A 17,161-nucleotide genomic window follows, 5' to 3' on the forward strand; every position below is an offset into this window, starting at 1 on the left:
ACTGAATCTTCTGGGCTTTTCAGGTCTCTTCTTTCTTTCTCTGCAGGTAAAGGTATTTTATCATGTAATTATTTGACTGTTTGACCATAAATTAACTGTATCTACCTGCTCTTCAGAGTGCAACTTCCAACTGCTAGCACCGACCCTATAATTTTTATCTCAAGGAAAAAAGAAAGAACTTAACATACCTGCTCCTGCTCCTAGTTCTGCTTCTGCTCCTGCTCCGATGCCTGTGTCTAGATCTTGATCTAGAACGTGATCTTACACGTCGCTTTTTATCTCGGCTTCGAGATCGTGACTTTTTTCTATCACGGCTTCTACTACGGTGACGCCTGCAAACACATTCCAAACTTCTGGTAACATTTTCTAGCTTTATTATTCACATTTAATAGCAACAAGATGCAAAGGAAACCTGCTCATTATCTTCTACTGAGAGGTCACAAAAAGCTGTCAGTTTTGGGCTCATCTACAAATAGTGTAACTTCACTTCAAATGAAGTCAGTGGCCTGAACACTACTAAGTATTTTCATTCTGGAAAACAAATTTGTGGCATAACCTAAAGGTTTGGCAAAAGGGTTACAGTAAACAAATCCTACGTATGGGGAGGAAAAACAGCTGAAACTCTGGCCACTTGATCCTCAAAATCAAAAAAGTTACAAACAGTAACACCAACCCATACAAAAAACCGATCTGGCACATCTGTGATGTTGCACCAGGTATGCTGGAACAAAGGATGAAGGCGTAGCTGGGCACGTCTAACAGAACAAGAGCATAAAGAACACTGAAGCATTTCCAAAGTAGAAATTGTTAAGTATACCTTTCACGAGACCTAGATCTTGAATGACTTCGTCCCCTTGAGGATTTCCTCTCCTTGCGCTTATGCCGTTCCTCACCATTTTCTGAAGTGCCCAGGCTCTCTCTTCCTTTATCAGAAGAGTGTTCTTTGTCGTTATGGTCTTCAAATTTGTGCTTCTTCGAGGACTTCTCTTTGGACCCATGTCTTCTTGCCTGTTTTAAGAAGAAGTTGGTTCTTTCAGGAAAATAGTGCAACAAAGAGAGTTAGTATGGGCATCAGCAGATAAAGAATGATATGTTGTGATGCAACATTAGTAACCTTAGGAGTGTGGCCCAGACAACTGTGATGGCTTTTAACACCATCAGCTACACAATGTTGCAGATGCTCACTATCATTCCTCCTCCCATTTCCCATCCCACACTTTTCAAACATTTTTGTACCGTGTTGTTAAAGCAACTCACACCATTACCAGTTTCACAGCATTAGATAGAACAGCAGCCTCTCTAGTGTTTGATTACCTCATGCATAGTGACCATGTTTTTCCAACCCTATGCTCAAAAGCTGGATGGGATAAGCATACACAGGAGAACTGCCTAAACGTTTTACGTACAAGCTCATCAGCAATTAAGAAAGCTTGGAAGTACATGCACTGGCCAACTTTCTAAGTATTATAAATAAGTATCTCCACCCTAAAGTCTTACACTATAGAGGTCCAATAAGACCAACTGTCATGTTTTGAATCTGCAGCAGTCTGTGTGCTACTTTCTTTGAAGAAATCTCTTACCATGTAAGGCCAGTTTACCCAAATTTCTTATTATCTCAGTAACTTTCTTTCTTTTTAAGTTAATTGTATATGGATAGATTTCTACTCTAAAGACCATGTGAGTCTTTATTATTTTTTAAATCCCCAAACTCACACCCAAAGGTAGAAGTAAAGGTAAATCCTAGGTGCTTCAACTACTACTTTGTTTCTTCCAGGTGCAACTAACCCCACTGAAAGACAATACTGCACATCAACAACTGCCAAAGAGAGTTGGCTACGCAAAGAAATATCACCTTCCTACTCTATAGAGATTTTAATACTTGTTCATCTTAGACATAGTAGGTGGTGAGTTTTTGTTTCAAGTAGTTCGTAACATCAATTAGATCCATTTGGGCTACTTTTTCAGTCACTTGTACAACCACTGAAGAAAGATCATTAGAATTTTGTTGTAAAACAAATAGTGCAAAGAGTTCACTTATTATATACATGAAATGGGCAAGCCAGCCCGCAAACATGGAATGAACCCTCCACAAGGTAGAGGCAAGGTAGAGAGCTTCCTGCGGTGGGCATGCCTCCACACAGGTGCAATGCCCATACCCTTCTGCCCTTCTTCCTTTCAATTGTCTCACTAGAACCATAAAAGTCAGTGCATTAATTCAACAGCTATTGAAATGTTACAGATTTTAAGACATCCACAGCAGTTTCAAATATCACCGCCAGTTACTCCCCATTGAATTTAAAAGCTAATGTGTACAGGTTGTACATAAAGAACTTGTACATAAAGAAACCAGCCTTTTAAAACAAACTTTTAACGTGTAATCCTCCTTCTACACATAATTTTTTAAGTTTAGTGAAAGATTTTCTTACTTTAACATAATGGAGCAGTCTTCTAAATATACACTTTGTATTTAAAACCACCATAATATCCCATAACCGATTTAAGTTGCTTTTTAAAGGGAAATATGAGTTTGAATGACTAATAGTTACCTTATCATGAAGTAGGCTTATAATTTTGCTATCTGAGTCTGGAGCGTCTTCAGTTCAGTCTCTTCGCGCATTAGCACGCTGAGTATGATTTATTATAGAAATGTTATCATGTGATCTAAACAATATAATCAATTTCACAAATACTCTAATTTCTTTTTAAAACAGAGCTTCCATTGGGTAAAGAGAAAAAGGTCCCTGGCCCCACATTAGAACTGGCCCCATCTCTCTCTAGCCTAACACTACCCCACTACCCCATCAGAAGTTGGCTAACCTTCTGGCTACTGCTAGGGCTCCTCCACTGATATTACTTCACCACTGGAGGCAACCGGCTTACCTAACAATGTTATCACTACCACTGCCTCATCTCAGTGCCCTTGCCTTTGATTTACTTTTACAAACCCTGCCAAATGCACTGGCACCATAGGAAAACTTAAAATATTAAGTGGATATTTAAGAACTAAGTGGGTAAGAAATTTGCAAATTCTTGAGGAGAACTCTGGTCAATGGAAGCTCTGTGATAATCAAATATACCAATCCTATTTCTCCAAAGAAATGTTTATTGTGGCTGTTTCCACAGTTAATCTGTCAGTGAACTTTTGTCAACTGTTACCTTTTTCTCATAATGATGGCTTCAGTCATGCTTCTCTCTCCAAGCACATTTTTCTGAATTATCATTTTTTGTACTTACCATTAAGACATTTATATACTAAGATTTACACATGCTATGATGTACTTTTAAATACATCTTGTACAATTACCTAAGCACTACAAAGTATTAATTACCTCTTTGCTTCTGCTCCGACTTCTGTACTTTTTCCCGTCATTATCTAAGGAATAAAACATTTATTGTCTTAAGGTGCTTGGAAAAGGATTTTCATTCTTTACAGACATGCCATTCCCAGTCATACCCAGTACTTAAAATATTTCAATGGTTTACATTTCTATTTCGTCAGAGTGGTGCATGCTCTAGTTATCTCCCACTTACTACTGCAATGCGCTCTACATGGGGCTACCTTTGAAGGTGACTCGGAAACTGCAATTAATCCAGAATGCAGCAGCTACACTGGTGACTGGGAGTGGCCGCCAGGACCACATAACATCGGTCCTGAGAGATCTGCATTGGCTCCCAGTATGTTTTTGAGCACAACTCAAAGTGTTGGTGCTGACCTTTAAAGCCCTAAACAGCCTCGGCCTCAGTACACCTGAAGGAGCATCTCCACCCCCATCGTTCAGCCCGAACAGTCAGATCCAGCGCCGAGGGCCTTCTGGCGGTTCCCTCAATGCAAGTGAGGTTACAGGGAACCAGACAGAGGGCCTTCTCAGTAGTGGCGCCCATCCTGTGGAACGGCCTCCCATCAGATGTCAAGGAAATAAGCAGCTATCCTATTTTTAAAAGACATCTGAAGGCAGCCCTGTTTAGGGAAGTTTTTAATATTTAATGCTGTATTGTTTTTAACACTCGATTGGGAGCCACCCAGAGTGGCTGGGGAAACTCAGCCAGATGGGCAGAGTATAAATAATAAATTATAATATAATTATTATTTGAAACAGCATTTTCACATCTATGTTACCTTTCTGCTCCTCACCTACTCCAACTCTCAACCCTTAACATGATGCTGAAGCTTAAAGTGTTGAGAAATTTCACATTTTTAAGAGGTTGAAACATAGAACTCAAAAGGACATGCACATAAATCGAAAACGTTATTGTTTACTTGGAAGTTGCAATAATTTGAACTGAATTCAATTTTACCTCTAAGTAAACATGCTTAGGTTAGCAGCCTAACTACACACTACCACTAAATCACAAGTTTATGCACCAGCAAGTTTTTATAGGGAAAACTCTTAACAGCTAGAGGCTTCCATACCTGACTTTCGTTTTCTCTCTCTTGATCGTGAACGTGACCTTGAATAATGATGTTTTGAAGTTCTAGGAGAATTAGATGCATCTTTTCTCTTTTCTCTATCAGGAGATGATTTCTCTGGGGCTATTGCCTCTCGCTCTGTATCACTAGCCTATGATGAAATGAAATATTGTTATTATTACATAGTTTACCACCACTCTATCGCAAAGTAACTTAACTGCCTGAAGCATTCTAGACCACTATTTTTTAATCATCACAAACATCCAGAAACTAGTTAATGTTGAATTGTCAAAGCTATATATTCCACTAGTAGGAAATCAAGTCCACAGCCACTAGATAGGGTGTTAAAATAACCAAATTCAAGCACTACAATGTTTTCTACTGCAGAAGAATGAGATGGATATTCTGTATCCAATCCAAAAATGATGTTCCTCCTCAGTGACATCTATGTCAACAGATACTGATAAAGCAACCCATAGTTCCTTCTTTGAATTGCTTCTTTTCTGTACCTCAGGTGATTTTAGATGTTTTGATTAGTAAATTTTCAAAGAGAATGGCACATCAGTCCTTGGCCTATTAAATTTTCCATCTGTTTATCGCCACCAGGCACAGCAACTGTGGTCTTTACTCCCAACAATAGAAGTCAATGAAGCACAGTTTGAGGCATATTTTAATGCATTACAGCAACTTACCTACAACATGCACTTTCCAAATAGTCTTATTTTAAGCACATTTAAATCCAATATATAATACTTTGTATTTTTATGCTGTGAACTGCCCTGAGATCTACTGATAAAGGGCAGCAGTGTTACAAACTGGGATAGAAAAAAAAAGCTAGTTGCCACACACCCCAATGCAGCACCACCTTCTATTTTTATAATTGTAGAGAATTTATTTCGTTCTTTTTGCAATTAGTGGTATTTAGAGGGTTGCAACCAGCCATAGCAAAACAGGTTGTATAAAGAGCACAGTGGGATTTAAGTTTGGGAATGTGTAACACACTATAACTGCAATGGTAATTTGAGGTGGGGGCAAACCTTCAAAGAAACCAATGATATTGAAATGGTGGAGCATCCCCCTACTTTTTAAAATGTTTGCATGAGTGCTCCTGTACCATTTACAGGGGAATGCTTTCCTCTACAGAAATAAAAACATTAGAATTTTTAAAATAATCACATTACATGGGCATGAATGGACAGAGTGAGACAATGTCCCTTACCGGCAGCTCCACCTATCACAGAAGCTATGACTTTGCAAACTGAAAGAAAAAAGGTTCACCCCAGTGAGAGCCACTGTGGTGCAGTGGTTAGTGTGCCCATTGGAAGAGTGCACTGTTGGAACCTAGACCCTATAAATGCTTACTCAGAAGCAAGTTCCAGTGTATGTTCTGATGGGCCATGCTGTGACGTAATCCTATACACAGTGGTACCTCAGGTTACATACACTTCAGGTTACAGACTCCGCTAACCCAGAAATATTACCTTGGGTTAAGAACTTTGCTTCAGGATGAGAACGGAAATTGTGCTCCGGCGGCGCGGCGGCAGCAGGAGGCCCCATTAGCTAAATCGGTGCTTCAGGTTAAGAACAGTTTCAGGTTAAGAATGGACCTCCAGAACGAATTAAGTACTTAACCCGAGGTACCACTGTATGTGGTTACAATCCTTTTTGGAGATTCTAATGAAAGCTATGGACACCCTACCCATAAACATGCACAAAGCTTTGCATACAATTTATCTTATTAAATTGGGAACAAATCATATTGGTGTGCCTGGTTCACAGGACCCTTGAAGTGCATCTATGGACCTCGGGTTAAGAACCCTTGCTGTGTATGATGCCATCCTTGTGCTTAAGCACTAGCCTGAGAGGCATAGATGACACAAAGCCACATATTGGCAAGCACATGAAATTCCACGCAGGTCAGTGAGTGAGAGCACTCTGCCCCTCCTTTGCAGGAAACACAAGAAACAAGAATCTCACTCCAGGTCCAAGAGAGATCAGCAGCGGGGGGGGGGGGGGGACACAACTTCTCCACCGTCCCCACCAAGTTAAGTCCTGCCCAACCTCCAGACTACGAACTTCTGTGGGGCTTCCTTACAAAGCTGGAGTGAGTTCCATTGAACTCAGTAATGTTATTAAGCATAAAAGGATCAAGTCGTTAGGGATCCAATAATAACAACAATTCTGTCAGTTCTGCTGAGGTTTAAGTTGCACAATTTTTCAAGTTACCACATTTCCTTCTCCCACCCCAACTCATGTTAGGGCTCTCCCCAAAGCCTCATATATCATCACCCTCAAAATAATCCCTTTCCTCAGACTCTATATTTAACTTAGCATTGTTAATTTAACTAGCTCTCCCCTGCTTTCCTTTTTTACAAAGTGTTTAATAAAAACATTATATATAGGTAAGCATGAACCGTGAGAACCTTCATGCATTTACCTGGAAAGAAGACCAACTGAACATAGTGGGCCTTTCTGTGCAAAAACACATGGAACCGAGCCATCAAATAACAGCCACACTTATAAAAGGGCCTAATATCAAATATTGTACCACTCATACAGACTTTTTTTAGGGAGGGAAAGAGACGGTGCCACTACCTTGCGATCTAAAACAGTCAACAGGAGTGTGGAGAGGAGAGGAAACCTCTTAGAAACATGTGCGAATATATCATTACTAATTAAATTTGTATACTACCCTTTACCACAGATCTCGGGGCGGTTCACAACATAGAAATGCAAGCTAAAAACGGAAAATACATAATAACGAGGGAAAACACTCGCAAACCAAGAACCGCCCCCTCCCTCGCGCCACCAAAACCAAAACCCCAAGTGACGTGGACGCGGAGATGCCGAACTCGGGGACGTTTCCGGGGCTCCGCGGAGGCGGCCGAGGCAGCTCCCCCCCCCCCGCCCCTCCCGGCCCCGCGGCGAGCGGGCGCCATCTTGGCTGGCGAAGACGACGGCGCCTCCCGCCGCCCAGCTCGGCCTCCCCCTCGGCCGCTGGCGGCGGCCCCCGAGAAGGAGCGGCAGGGGCTCACCGCCATGTCGGGGGTCGGGAAAGGCGGCCCTGGCCGGCCCGGCAGCTCCGGCTCCTCCCTGCGGCTCCAACGCCCGCGACGCCTCGGCTGCTCGGCGGCGGAGAGCGGTCAGGGATGCCCCGCCCACTTCCCAGGGTTCCCGGATGTAACCCGGGCCCCGGGCGGGAGGGAGGAAAGGAAGAGCGCCTGCGCGAGCGAGAAGCGCGAGAGACGCAGAGGCATGAAAAGAGCAGAGGGGACCTCCAGGTTGTTCAGCGACGGAGATCCTTGGGGTGCTTATGCGTTGCAGGGGGGGGGGGTGTCATCAGGTTTTGACACTTGTTACTTACTTGATAAAAGCTTTCCAACTTATTTTTATGCACATCGGATCATATTGCGATACACTCTCTCTATTTAGACTGGCAAATTAAAACAAGCAATAGAGTCCTTAATCATAAATTATTTCCTGGGGTAAAATCCTAACAAGTTCAAAGTTCAACCCTAAAAAAAGCTCAACAACAACTTTGGGGTAATACCGTAAAAAAAGCTCAACAACTTCAATCCTAAAAAAAGGCCCTCTTTGAAAAAAGTTTGGACACCACCACTGCAAGTTTAAACAAAACAAGAGCCAAGCAGATCTATCCTGTTTCCACTTGCGGTTTTAATTTAATCCCATGATCGACCAAGATCAATCCCACGATCTACTGGTCAATCGTGATGGACTGGTTGGACATGCGAAAATTTTAGACCACAGTGCTACCTACCTGCATCCTTGGAGATTGCCTAGGATAGGCCATTAAGGAGAACAAAGGGAAAATGATGAGCCATTAGGTATGCCAGAGAGAGAGGCCCCTCCTTCAGCACAACCACAACGATGGTTTACAAGCTATAAGGAACACCATTTCAGATAAAACCACAGCGGACCTTGCCACCAAACTCTGCCAATTTGTCCTTACCCACAACAACTTCAAATTCGGTGATGACCTGTTCCTTCAGATCAGCGGCACAGCAATGGGCACCCGCATGGCCCCACAGTATGCCAACATCTTCATGGCAGATTTAGAACAACGTTTCCTAAACTCCTACCCACTCAAACCTCTCTTGTACCTACGATACATTGACGATATTTTTATCATCTGGACACATGGTCAACAGACCCTGGACACCTTTCACCAGAAATTCAATGATTTTCACCCCACAATCAACCTTACAATGAATCAATCTATGCAAGAAATACATTTTTTGGACACTACTATAAAAATACAGGATGGACGCATAGACACCACCTTATACCGTAAACCAACTGACCGACAAACATATCTACATGCCTCTAGCTACCATCCCAAACATACCAAACAGTCCATTGTATATAGCCAGGCACTACGTTACAGCCGCATCTGTTCCAATTCTACAGACAGAGACTCTCACCTAAGAGATCTACAGCAAACCTTCTCAGAACTAAAATACCCAGCAGATGAAGTTAGACAACAGATCAACAGAGCCAGACTGATACCCAGAGAGAACTTGCTGCAAGACAGACCCAAAAAAGAAAATAACAGAACTCCACTAGTCATCACATACAGCTCCCAAGTTAAAACAGTTCAACGCATCATCAGAGATCTACAACCTCTCCTGGACAATGACAGTTCTCTTTCTCAAGCTCTGGGAGGAAGACCTTTCATTGCCTACAGACAGCCACCCAATCTTAAACAACTCCTAACCCACAATAATACTACAACCAGACTTAACACGGACACTGGCACCAGAGCCTGCAATAAACCCAGATGCCAACTTTGCTGCCACATACACCCGGACAACACCATTACTGGCCCCAACAACATCACACATACCATCTCGGGACTATTTAATTGCTCATCGTCTAACATTGTGTATGCCATCAAATGCCAACAGTGTCCTTCAGCTCTCTATATTGGACAAACAGGCCAAACCTTACGCCAAAGAATAAACGGACATAAATCTGACATCAAGAATCACAAAACAGAGAAACCAGTAGGAGAACACTTCAATCTCCCAGGACATTCTATACAAGATCTCAAAGTAGCTGTTTTACTACAAAGGAATTTCAGAAATAGACTGGAAAGAGAAGCTGCTGAATTACAACTCATTACCAAACTTAAAACAATAGAGAAACCTGGTCTGAACAGAGACATCGGATTCTTATCTCATTATACATGACTAAGCCATTTCTCACCTTCTCACCCCTTGCCTTTTCCTGTAAGACCTATTACAGTCGTTAAGAGTCGTCAACAGGCTCATCTCAGCTATCTGCCAATCTCCGATTCCCACCACCCTTCTAAGTAATACCCCTCCCCACCTTCTCAATATATAGAAGGATCTGGTAACTTCTGTTTCAGTGTATCTGAAGAAGTGTGCATGCACACGAAAGCTTATACCAAGAACTAACTTAGTTGGTCTTTAAGGTGCTACAGGAAAGAATTTTTTACTTCGACTATGGCAGACCAACACGGCTACCCATCTGTAACCAGCACAGAGTTAGTTAGAAGACAAAAGGAAGGAGTTTCAGAGAGTTTAGGCTTGGGTTTTTTCAGAAATGTTGCAGTCTGTAAAAATCATCAAGCTGGAGAGAGGGTCACAGCCACGTTTTGGAGCATGTTTGATTTCTGTTTGAACCCTATGCTGCGATTATGGGAAAAGCAAGAATATTGTGGGGTGTCAATGCTGTAAACTCCATTGTAGTCTTATATGTGTGTGTAAATAAACCATATATCCTAAAGACAGCACAGTCTCTGCTGTGCCTCATTTCTGTTAGAGGGAATCCGGGTCCACAAGCAAAAGACTTCAGCCAAGAGACGGAAGCAAAAACAGCAGCCAGCAGGCCTGATCACTTTATTCTTAGAACTAGACTTCTGACTACAACAAAGACGAAACAGCAAGAAGCCTAGAATTGTGGTTACATCATTTTTTAAAGTCCTTTATTTCCCTATATTTCCTGGCATGCTCTGGTCCATGGGGTCACGAAGAGTCGGACACGACTAAACAACAACATATTTCCAATAAAACATGCATCATCAAAACATCATAGATATGTCACAGAAAAGGTATGGTGTCAGGCAGAAATCTGAGATCTAGACATGTCCCTGTCAATCATGCATGGTTCAAGTACTCACTTCTCACAAGTTAATGAAAATATCTACATATCCTTTTGTCAGGAAGGCCTTCCTCAGCATCTTTATTTCTTCTTCCTTGGTCTCATTTCCTTCTGATAACACCTAGTCTGGTCCCTTTGTCATAGCTGCTAGCACCTGTTTGGGAAATTGGGAGGGGTATCCTGAGTAGGGCTGCCATATTTCAAAAAGTGAAAATCTAGACAGAAAAATTGAGTTGTTTTGTTTTGTTTTGCAAAATTCCAAATAAATTGGACATTTTTGAGCTATTTTGAGGGAAATCAGGAAAACCAACACTGCCGACAACAATTGCCGGATTTCTCCGGACATTTAGCTGATTTTCACCCAGACATTGTTTTCAAAATATGACAACCCTAATCCTGAGTATGTGATGGTACATCTTGAGGATTATGGCCTCCCTGCTCCTTCTGCCATGAGTCAGGTCCCCTCTCCTCCATCCCTGGATCACCACCTTTTGGAAACAAAAAAACCCCATTTTTCTGGCTAATTTTTGGTGAGTTTATATATTCCAGAAAGTGGGGTTTCCTTGCTTTATTATGGCACTGGGAACCCAGCATAGGTTGTCTAATGGAGAGAAATGTATAGAAATCACTGTGTGCATGTACTACTGTGAATGGGGGTCCTTTATTTTGTCATCAAAGGATATGCAGCAGGGATAGTGGAGCATACGGATGGGGTACTCTTCCAAAAGGAAACTTAGACCTTGCGAAGGTGCCTGGAACCCCTGGACTCTCACACCACTCAGAGATTCGGTGGCTTGTGACAATATAAAGGAAAATGGGTTATTCCCAATCAATGTGTGATGCAGCCTGAGGGGATTGAGTATTAGCCCCACCAGCCAGGGGCGTAGGAAGGGGGGCTGGGGCGGGCGAACCACCCCAGGTGTCATCCCGGGGGGGGGGGTTGACAAAATCTCCCCCGGGCAGATTGCTGCCGTGCCAACCACCCCCTGGGGGGATTGACCCCCCCCCAGGTGCACGTGTGCCACTCCGGGTACCCGAGCGTCTAGCTCCACTGCTGCCACCAGCTCTTCTTTGCATACTACAGCTGCTCCCTTTGCCTTATGGGGTACAGTATTCCGGAGCCCGTATAGAGTCCTTAAGTGGGTTCTCAATCAGTAGGAGAAAACAGAGGCCACCCAGAACACAGTGGTACCTTTGTTTAAGAACAGCTTAGTTTATGAACAACTTGGATTAAGAGCGCTGCAAACCTGGAAGTAGGTGTTATGGTTTGTGAACTTTGCCTTGGAAGCAGAACATGTTTCGATTCCTGTTGAGTGTGTTCCATTTGTAAATTTAGTCCCCTGCCGCTATGGGAAAGCACACCTTGGTTTAAGAACACTTTGGTTTAAGAACGGACTTCCGGAATGGATTAAGTTCATAAACCAAGGTACCACTGTATATTGAGAAGCAAAGCAACTAGTAAGCCTGATCTTTATTAAAGGAACTGTTGCAACAGGGTCCCCACTCACCACATGCAGGAGGGAGAACCCCAAACAATGGGGCACAAGCCCTTATATTGCCTTTTGAAATTGCCCACCCTGTAGCCCAAGACCCCCCCCCCCCACAAATCATACATACATCCTGCTGGACACCAGGCTCCCCATCCCTGGCCTATAAGATAACCAGCATCATAACCCTAGTTAAGTATTTCCTACCATACCTTGTACTGGTCGTTGGGTCACAGCTTGTTCCAAAGCTCTGGGTTGCTCTTTTTGTCCCAGCCAGGCAGAGAAACGTGACAAGAGACAGACAGACAGCAAGGAGTGCATCTTTGGAAGAAGAAAAACATACAGCATAAAGCGTAACGCTCTGCCCAACTGTTGGCACATGGTTTCCACCAAATTTAACAATCATGGCCTCCTCAGTGCCACCAGAAGAGCACACTTTTTTTATAATGTGGGATGTAAAAAAAGGCCACCATACCACAAGTATTTGTAAAAGCCCTTTAAAGCCAGTTGTTGTGACGTGGGGTTTGTGATTTCAGCTCTCCTGACATAACATGCTGGAGACAGTTCTCTAGTAACACTTCTTTATTAAAGCAACAAGACTGGAGACTGGGGAGAGGAAAGCTACATTTATAGGGACAGGGAACTAGCAAGAAAGGATACATTTTGGAGGGAACAATATCAGGCAATCACAGTCCTGCCTTTTGGAGGGAACCAATAAGACAGAGGATCCAAATACAGCAGCTTAAATGAACCAATAGTAGCTGTACCCTCTGGAACCAAAAGGCAGTTACTTTACCCTAATGCAAATACAGACAATAATAATACAGATATAAAATCCTTTGACTCAATACACAACACCCCTTCCCCCCTAGTGAGCACAGCAGACGTAATCTCTCAGGTACTGTGGGGGCCTACAACTTCTACTTGATCTCCTGACAACAGGTGTTGCAGGTTCTGGATTGAGTGTTACCTGTGGTAGAGGGGCTGCTCTAGGGGTTTCGTCAGGAACAGATGGAGTCCCCGACATCTCAGGGTCCCCTATCTGTACCTCGTCATCGTGAGGACTAGCAGACCCTGGTTCATTTGTTAAAGCCCCTGGTGATTGCACCTCTGTGCCATTTTCACTCTGGTCTTGCAGCTCTGCGTCGTTAGCCAGGGATGAATTATCTGGCTCCTCCCTGCTGAGCGCCCGGCGCCTCAGCTGATCTATATGTCTCTTCCACACTTGCCCATTTTCCAAGGTCACATAATAGGACACAGGTCCACTAGCCCGGGTGACCACACCAGCCACCCACCGCGAACCTCGTGAATAGTTCCTCACCCAGACCAGATCTTCAGGGGCGAGATACCTTGTTGTGTCAGTCTTAGCCTGGGGGGTTGCTCTTGAATTATGGTTTGGCATTTTATCCGGGTGGACATAATCCAGCACCGTTACCAGTCTCCTACCCAAGAGCAGCTCAGCTGGCGACTTGCCCGTTGCGGTACACGGCGTCGCATGCTGCAAAAATAACATTCGCGCGATGCGAGCTGACCAGTTACCCTCCATTAAGCGCGCAATGGATTCTTTGGCTGTTCTTACCATGCGCTCAGCCTGCCCATTGGAGGATGGGTGAAAGGGCGCGGATGTGACCCCTCTTATGAAGTTATCAGCCAAGAATGCCCTGAATTCTTGGGATACAAAAGCTGCCCCATTATCTGATACAATGGTCTCGGGTAACCCGTGGGTTGCAAACAGCTGCCTCAACACCTTGATGACGGCAGCTGATGCCATGCTAGGGACCATCGCCACTTCTAACCATTTGGAATATGCATCGATAACCAAAAAGACCTTTCCTTGGAATGGCCCAGCAAAATCTAAGTGCAGCCGGCTCCAGGGAGATCTGGACTGCTCCCACCAGTGGACTGGTGCTCTGGCCACTTCCGGCCGCACCTCTTGGCATGCCTTGCATGTTCGTACCCATTGTTCTATGTTCTGGTCCATTCCAGGCCACCACACATAACATCGGGCTAGCGACTTCATCCTGACCATTCCCGGGTGTCCCATGTGAAGCGTCTCAAGAACCCTGTTTCTCAGTGGTGCTGGGATGATCACCCTATCTCCCCACAGGAGACAACCCTTATGCATGGACAACTCGTGCTGCCTAGTCGCATAAGGCCTGAATTTGTCTTCATGCGGACCACCTGGCCACCCCCTCCCCACCCAAGTGAGCACACGGGAGAGAACAGCATCTTTCCTCGTTTTCTCAGCTATATCAGTAGCCGTTACAGGAGCCCCCGGAAGTGTTTCCAGCATCATTATGTGCTCCGCTGGAGCAGGATCCTCAGTGCTCCCGCCAGGAAGGGGCAATCAACTCAGCGCATCCGCGTGGCACAACCGTTTCCCCGGCACATGGGTCAAGGTGTACTGGAACCCGTTCAGGAATATAGACCAACGTAACATTCTGGGGGAGAGAATTTGTGGCGTTTGTTTGTTTGGGTTGAACAACCCTAACAGTGGCTTGTGGTCCGTTTCAATGTAGAAATGGCGACCGTACACATAATCATGGAACTTTTTGATTCCTGCCACAATTGCAAGCGCCTCTTTGTCAATTTGAGCATAGTTGCGCTCCGTGGGCAACAACGTACGGGAATAGAAAGAGATGGGCTTTTCCGACCCATCCGGTTCCCTATGACTTAGCACCGCCCCCAGGCCGTATTGAGAGGCATCACATGCCAGGACCAGAGGCTTTGACTCGTCATAATGAGCAAGGACACTCCTGCTACTCAGCATTCCTCGCAAGGAGTCAAAAGCCTTCTGCTGCCCCTGCCCCCATCGCCACACATTCTTTTTCTGCAACAGTCTATGTAATGGTTCAGCTACCGAAGCTTTCTGGGGTAAGAACGAATGATAAAAGTTAATAAGTCCCAGGAATGACTGCAACTCCGTCTTGTTCTGTGGTCGTGGCGCCTCGATGATGGCCTTAATCTTAGCATCTGTGGGGTGGATGCCTGATGCATCAATTTTAAACCCCAAGAAATCCACAGTTGGCACCCCAAAACTGCATTTTTCCTTTTTCAGTTGCAACCCCACCTCCTTGAACTTGAGCAACACTGCACGAACACGCGCAACCAGTTCCTGTGGGTCTTTTCCAGCAATCAAAACGTCATCAAAAAATGGCAAGACCCCCGGCAGACCTCTTAACAGGTGTTCCATGAGCCCTTGAAAAATCCCTGGGGCCACACAAACTCCAAATTGTAATCTGTTAACTCTGAACGCCCCTTTATGTGTGACAATAGTCTGTGCTTCCGCTGATTGTGGGGTTACTGGCAGCTGTTGGTAAGCTTGTGCCAGGTCAATTTTGGCGAACACCTTGTCCCCAGCCAGTTTAGCCAACAGATGTGATACGACTGGAATGGGGTATGAGTTTCCCCTGAGTGCCTTATTGATAGTGCATTTGTAATCTGCACAGATCCTGACTTCCCCATTTGCTTTAAGGGGCGTGACGATTGGAGTCTCCCACTTAGCAGAGTCCACGGGTGAGAGAACTCCCTGCTTGACCAATTTCTCCAGCTCTGCTTCGATCTTGGGTTGCAGTGCAAATGGCACTCGCCTTGGTTTGAGTCGGATTGGGGCCACCCCAGGGTCCAACTCGAAGTCAACTGGGGGCCCTTTATAACAACCCAGTTTTCCATTAAAGAGACCAGCAAATTCTTTGCATAATGCCTCGCTCATCTCAGGGCAGGTTTGGATTGAATTAAGCCCTGATATACTCAGTCCCAGGGCGGGGAACCAGTCAGTGCCCAGGAGACTGGGGCGACTGCCCTTCGCAATCACCAGTTTGAGTACAGCCTGTTTGTCCCGGAACTGTACTCTCACGGCACACATTCCCATAACATGGATGCGGCCCGCTGAGTATGACTGCAAGGTTGCCGGGAAGGGTTCCAGAGGGGGCAACTTACCCCTGGGGAAGAATGTCCTCGCGGTCTGGTCCGACACGATAGTGAATCCAGATCCGGAGTCCACCTCCATGTCGCACTGCTGACCCTCAATCTTCACCTTGACGTGTGCCTTGCCTTGTGCTGGAAACTGCACGACCCTCCCGTTGATCTCCGTAACGTAGTGGCAGTCCTTTAGAAAATGGGTTGCTGCGGGCGGTCTGCGATGCTCCGGTCTAGGTGCTCCTGTCGCTCCCAACGCCGCCGATCTACAGACCCTGGCGATGTGACCTGTCTTCCCGCACGTCCGGCACATAGCATCCCGGAAACGACAACTCTTCCGCTCATGGTTTCCACCACAACCTGGGCACCTGCCTCGGTGATCTTTGTGCACTGTGCAGGCCTGACTCACTGACTCGACCCCACGGACTGGGCTCTGGCTCGGAGTAGCCTCTAGCTCGTCCATGGCATGCGCAACTTCTATCTGTGGCTTAGGGGCCTTGCGACTGGCATCAAGCTCCTCTCTTTCATAATTCTCTGTGGCGGTGGCCTCCTTCAAGGCTGAAGCAAGGGTAACCTCTTCTTTAGCCACGATGCGTCTTCTGGCCTTCTTGCTGCTCAGACCACCGATAAACCGATCCAGGAGAGTCTCTTCCAGATTTTGGAAGTCGCAGTGCTGAGCGAGCTTCCGCAGTTCAGCCAGAAATGCAGATACAGACTCCCCAGCATGCTGCTGCCTCTTATGAAACTCCATCCGCCGAGCCATCTTGGTCTCAGTAGGCGCCAAGTGGCTTGTCAGGCCGGCAAGAATATCTTTGAGAGATGTCTCACTTAGCTTCGCTGGAGCAAGCAATGCCTTGGCCAGCTTGAAGGTCTCAGACCCACAGTAGCTCAGGAATGTGGCCCTTCTTTTGCTGGCATCAGTGATCCCTTGAGCCTCTGCGAAGAACTCGAAGCGTTCGACGTAGTCTTCCCACGTGTCGGGCTCTGATGGCTGGAAGGGCTCCAATACCCTTGGACTCTCCATTGTCCTGTGGCAGGGTCGTCTTCTCAGCTGGCCAGTGAGTCTTGTTCTTAGCTGCAATCCGGACTCTGAGGCAGGGCTGTGTTTAACCGCTCCTCAGCATTCCGGATCCCACCTTCGTCGCCAGTTGTTGTGACGTGGGGTTTGTGATTTCAGCTCTCCTGATATAACATGCTGGAGACA

The 17,161-nt window shown here is 45.3% G+C and overlaps 2 protein-coding genes across 5 annotated transcripts in view; both read right to left on the reverse strand.

The window, feature by feature from the left end:
- The window catches only part of RSRC2 (arginine and serine rich coiled-coil 2), an 11,175-nt gene extending 3,579 nt beyond the window's left edge, over positions 1 to 7,596 (reverse strand). The window contains exons 1-6 of the mRNA XM_080984412.1: positions 7,444 to 7,596; positions 4,412 to 4,559; positions 3,330 to 3,373; positions 818 to 1,008; positions 189 to 332; positions 3 to 40 (exon numbers count right to left, since the gene is read on the reverse strand). Of these exons, the coding sequence (XP_080840538.1) occupies positions 3 to 40; positions 189 to 332; positions 818 to 1,008; positions 3,330 to 3,373; positions 4,412 to 4,559; positions 7,444 to 7,449 (571 nt within the window). The 5' untranslated portion in view covers positions 7,450 to 7,596. The remainder of the gene's footprint in view (positions 1 to 2; positions 41 to 188; positions 333 to 817; positions 1,009 to 3,329; positions 3,374 to 4,411; positions 4,560 to 7,443) is intronic.
- ZNRF3 (zinc and ring finger 3) overlaps positions 1 to 17,161 on the reverse strand; it is a 256,111-nt gene that overhangs the window by 68,549 nt on the left and 170,401 nt on the right. The window lies entirely within an intron of this gene.

This window comes from Podarcis pityusensis, assembly GCF_964106645.2.
Source record: "Podarcis pityusensis genome assembly, chromosome: 16".
Taxonomy (NCBI): domain Eukaryota; kingdom Metazoa; phylum Chordata; class Lepidosauria; order Squamata; family Lacertidae; genus Podarcis; species Podarcis pityusensis.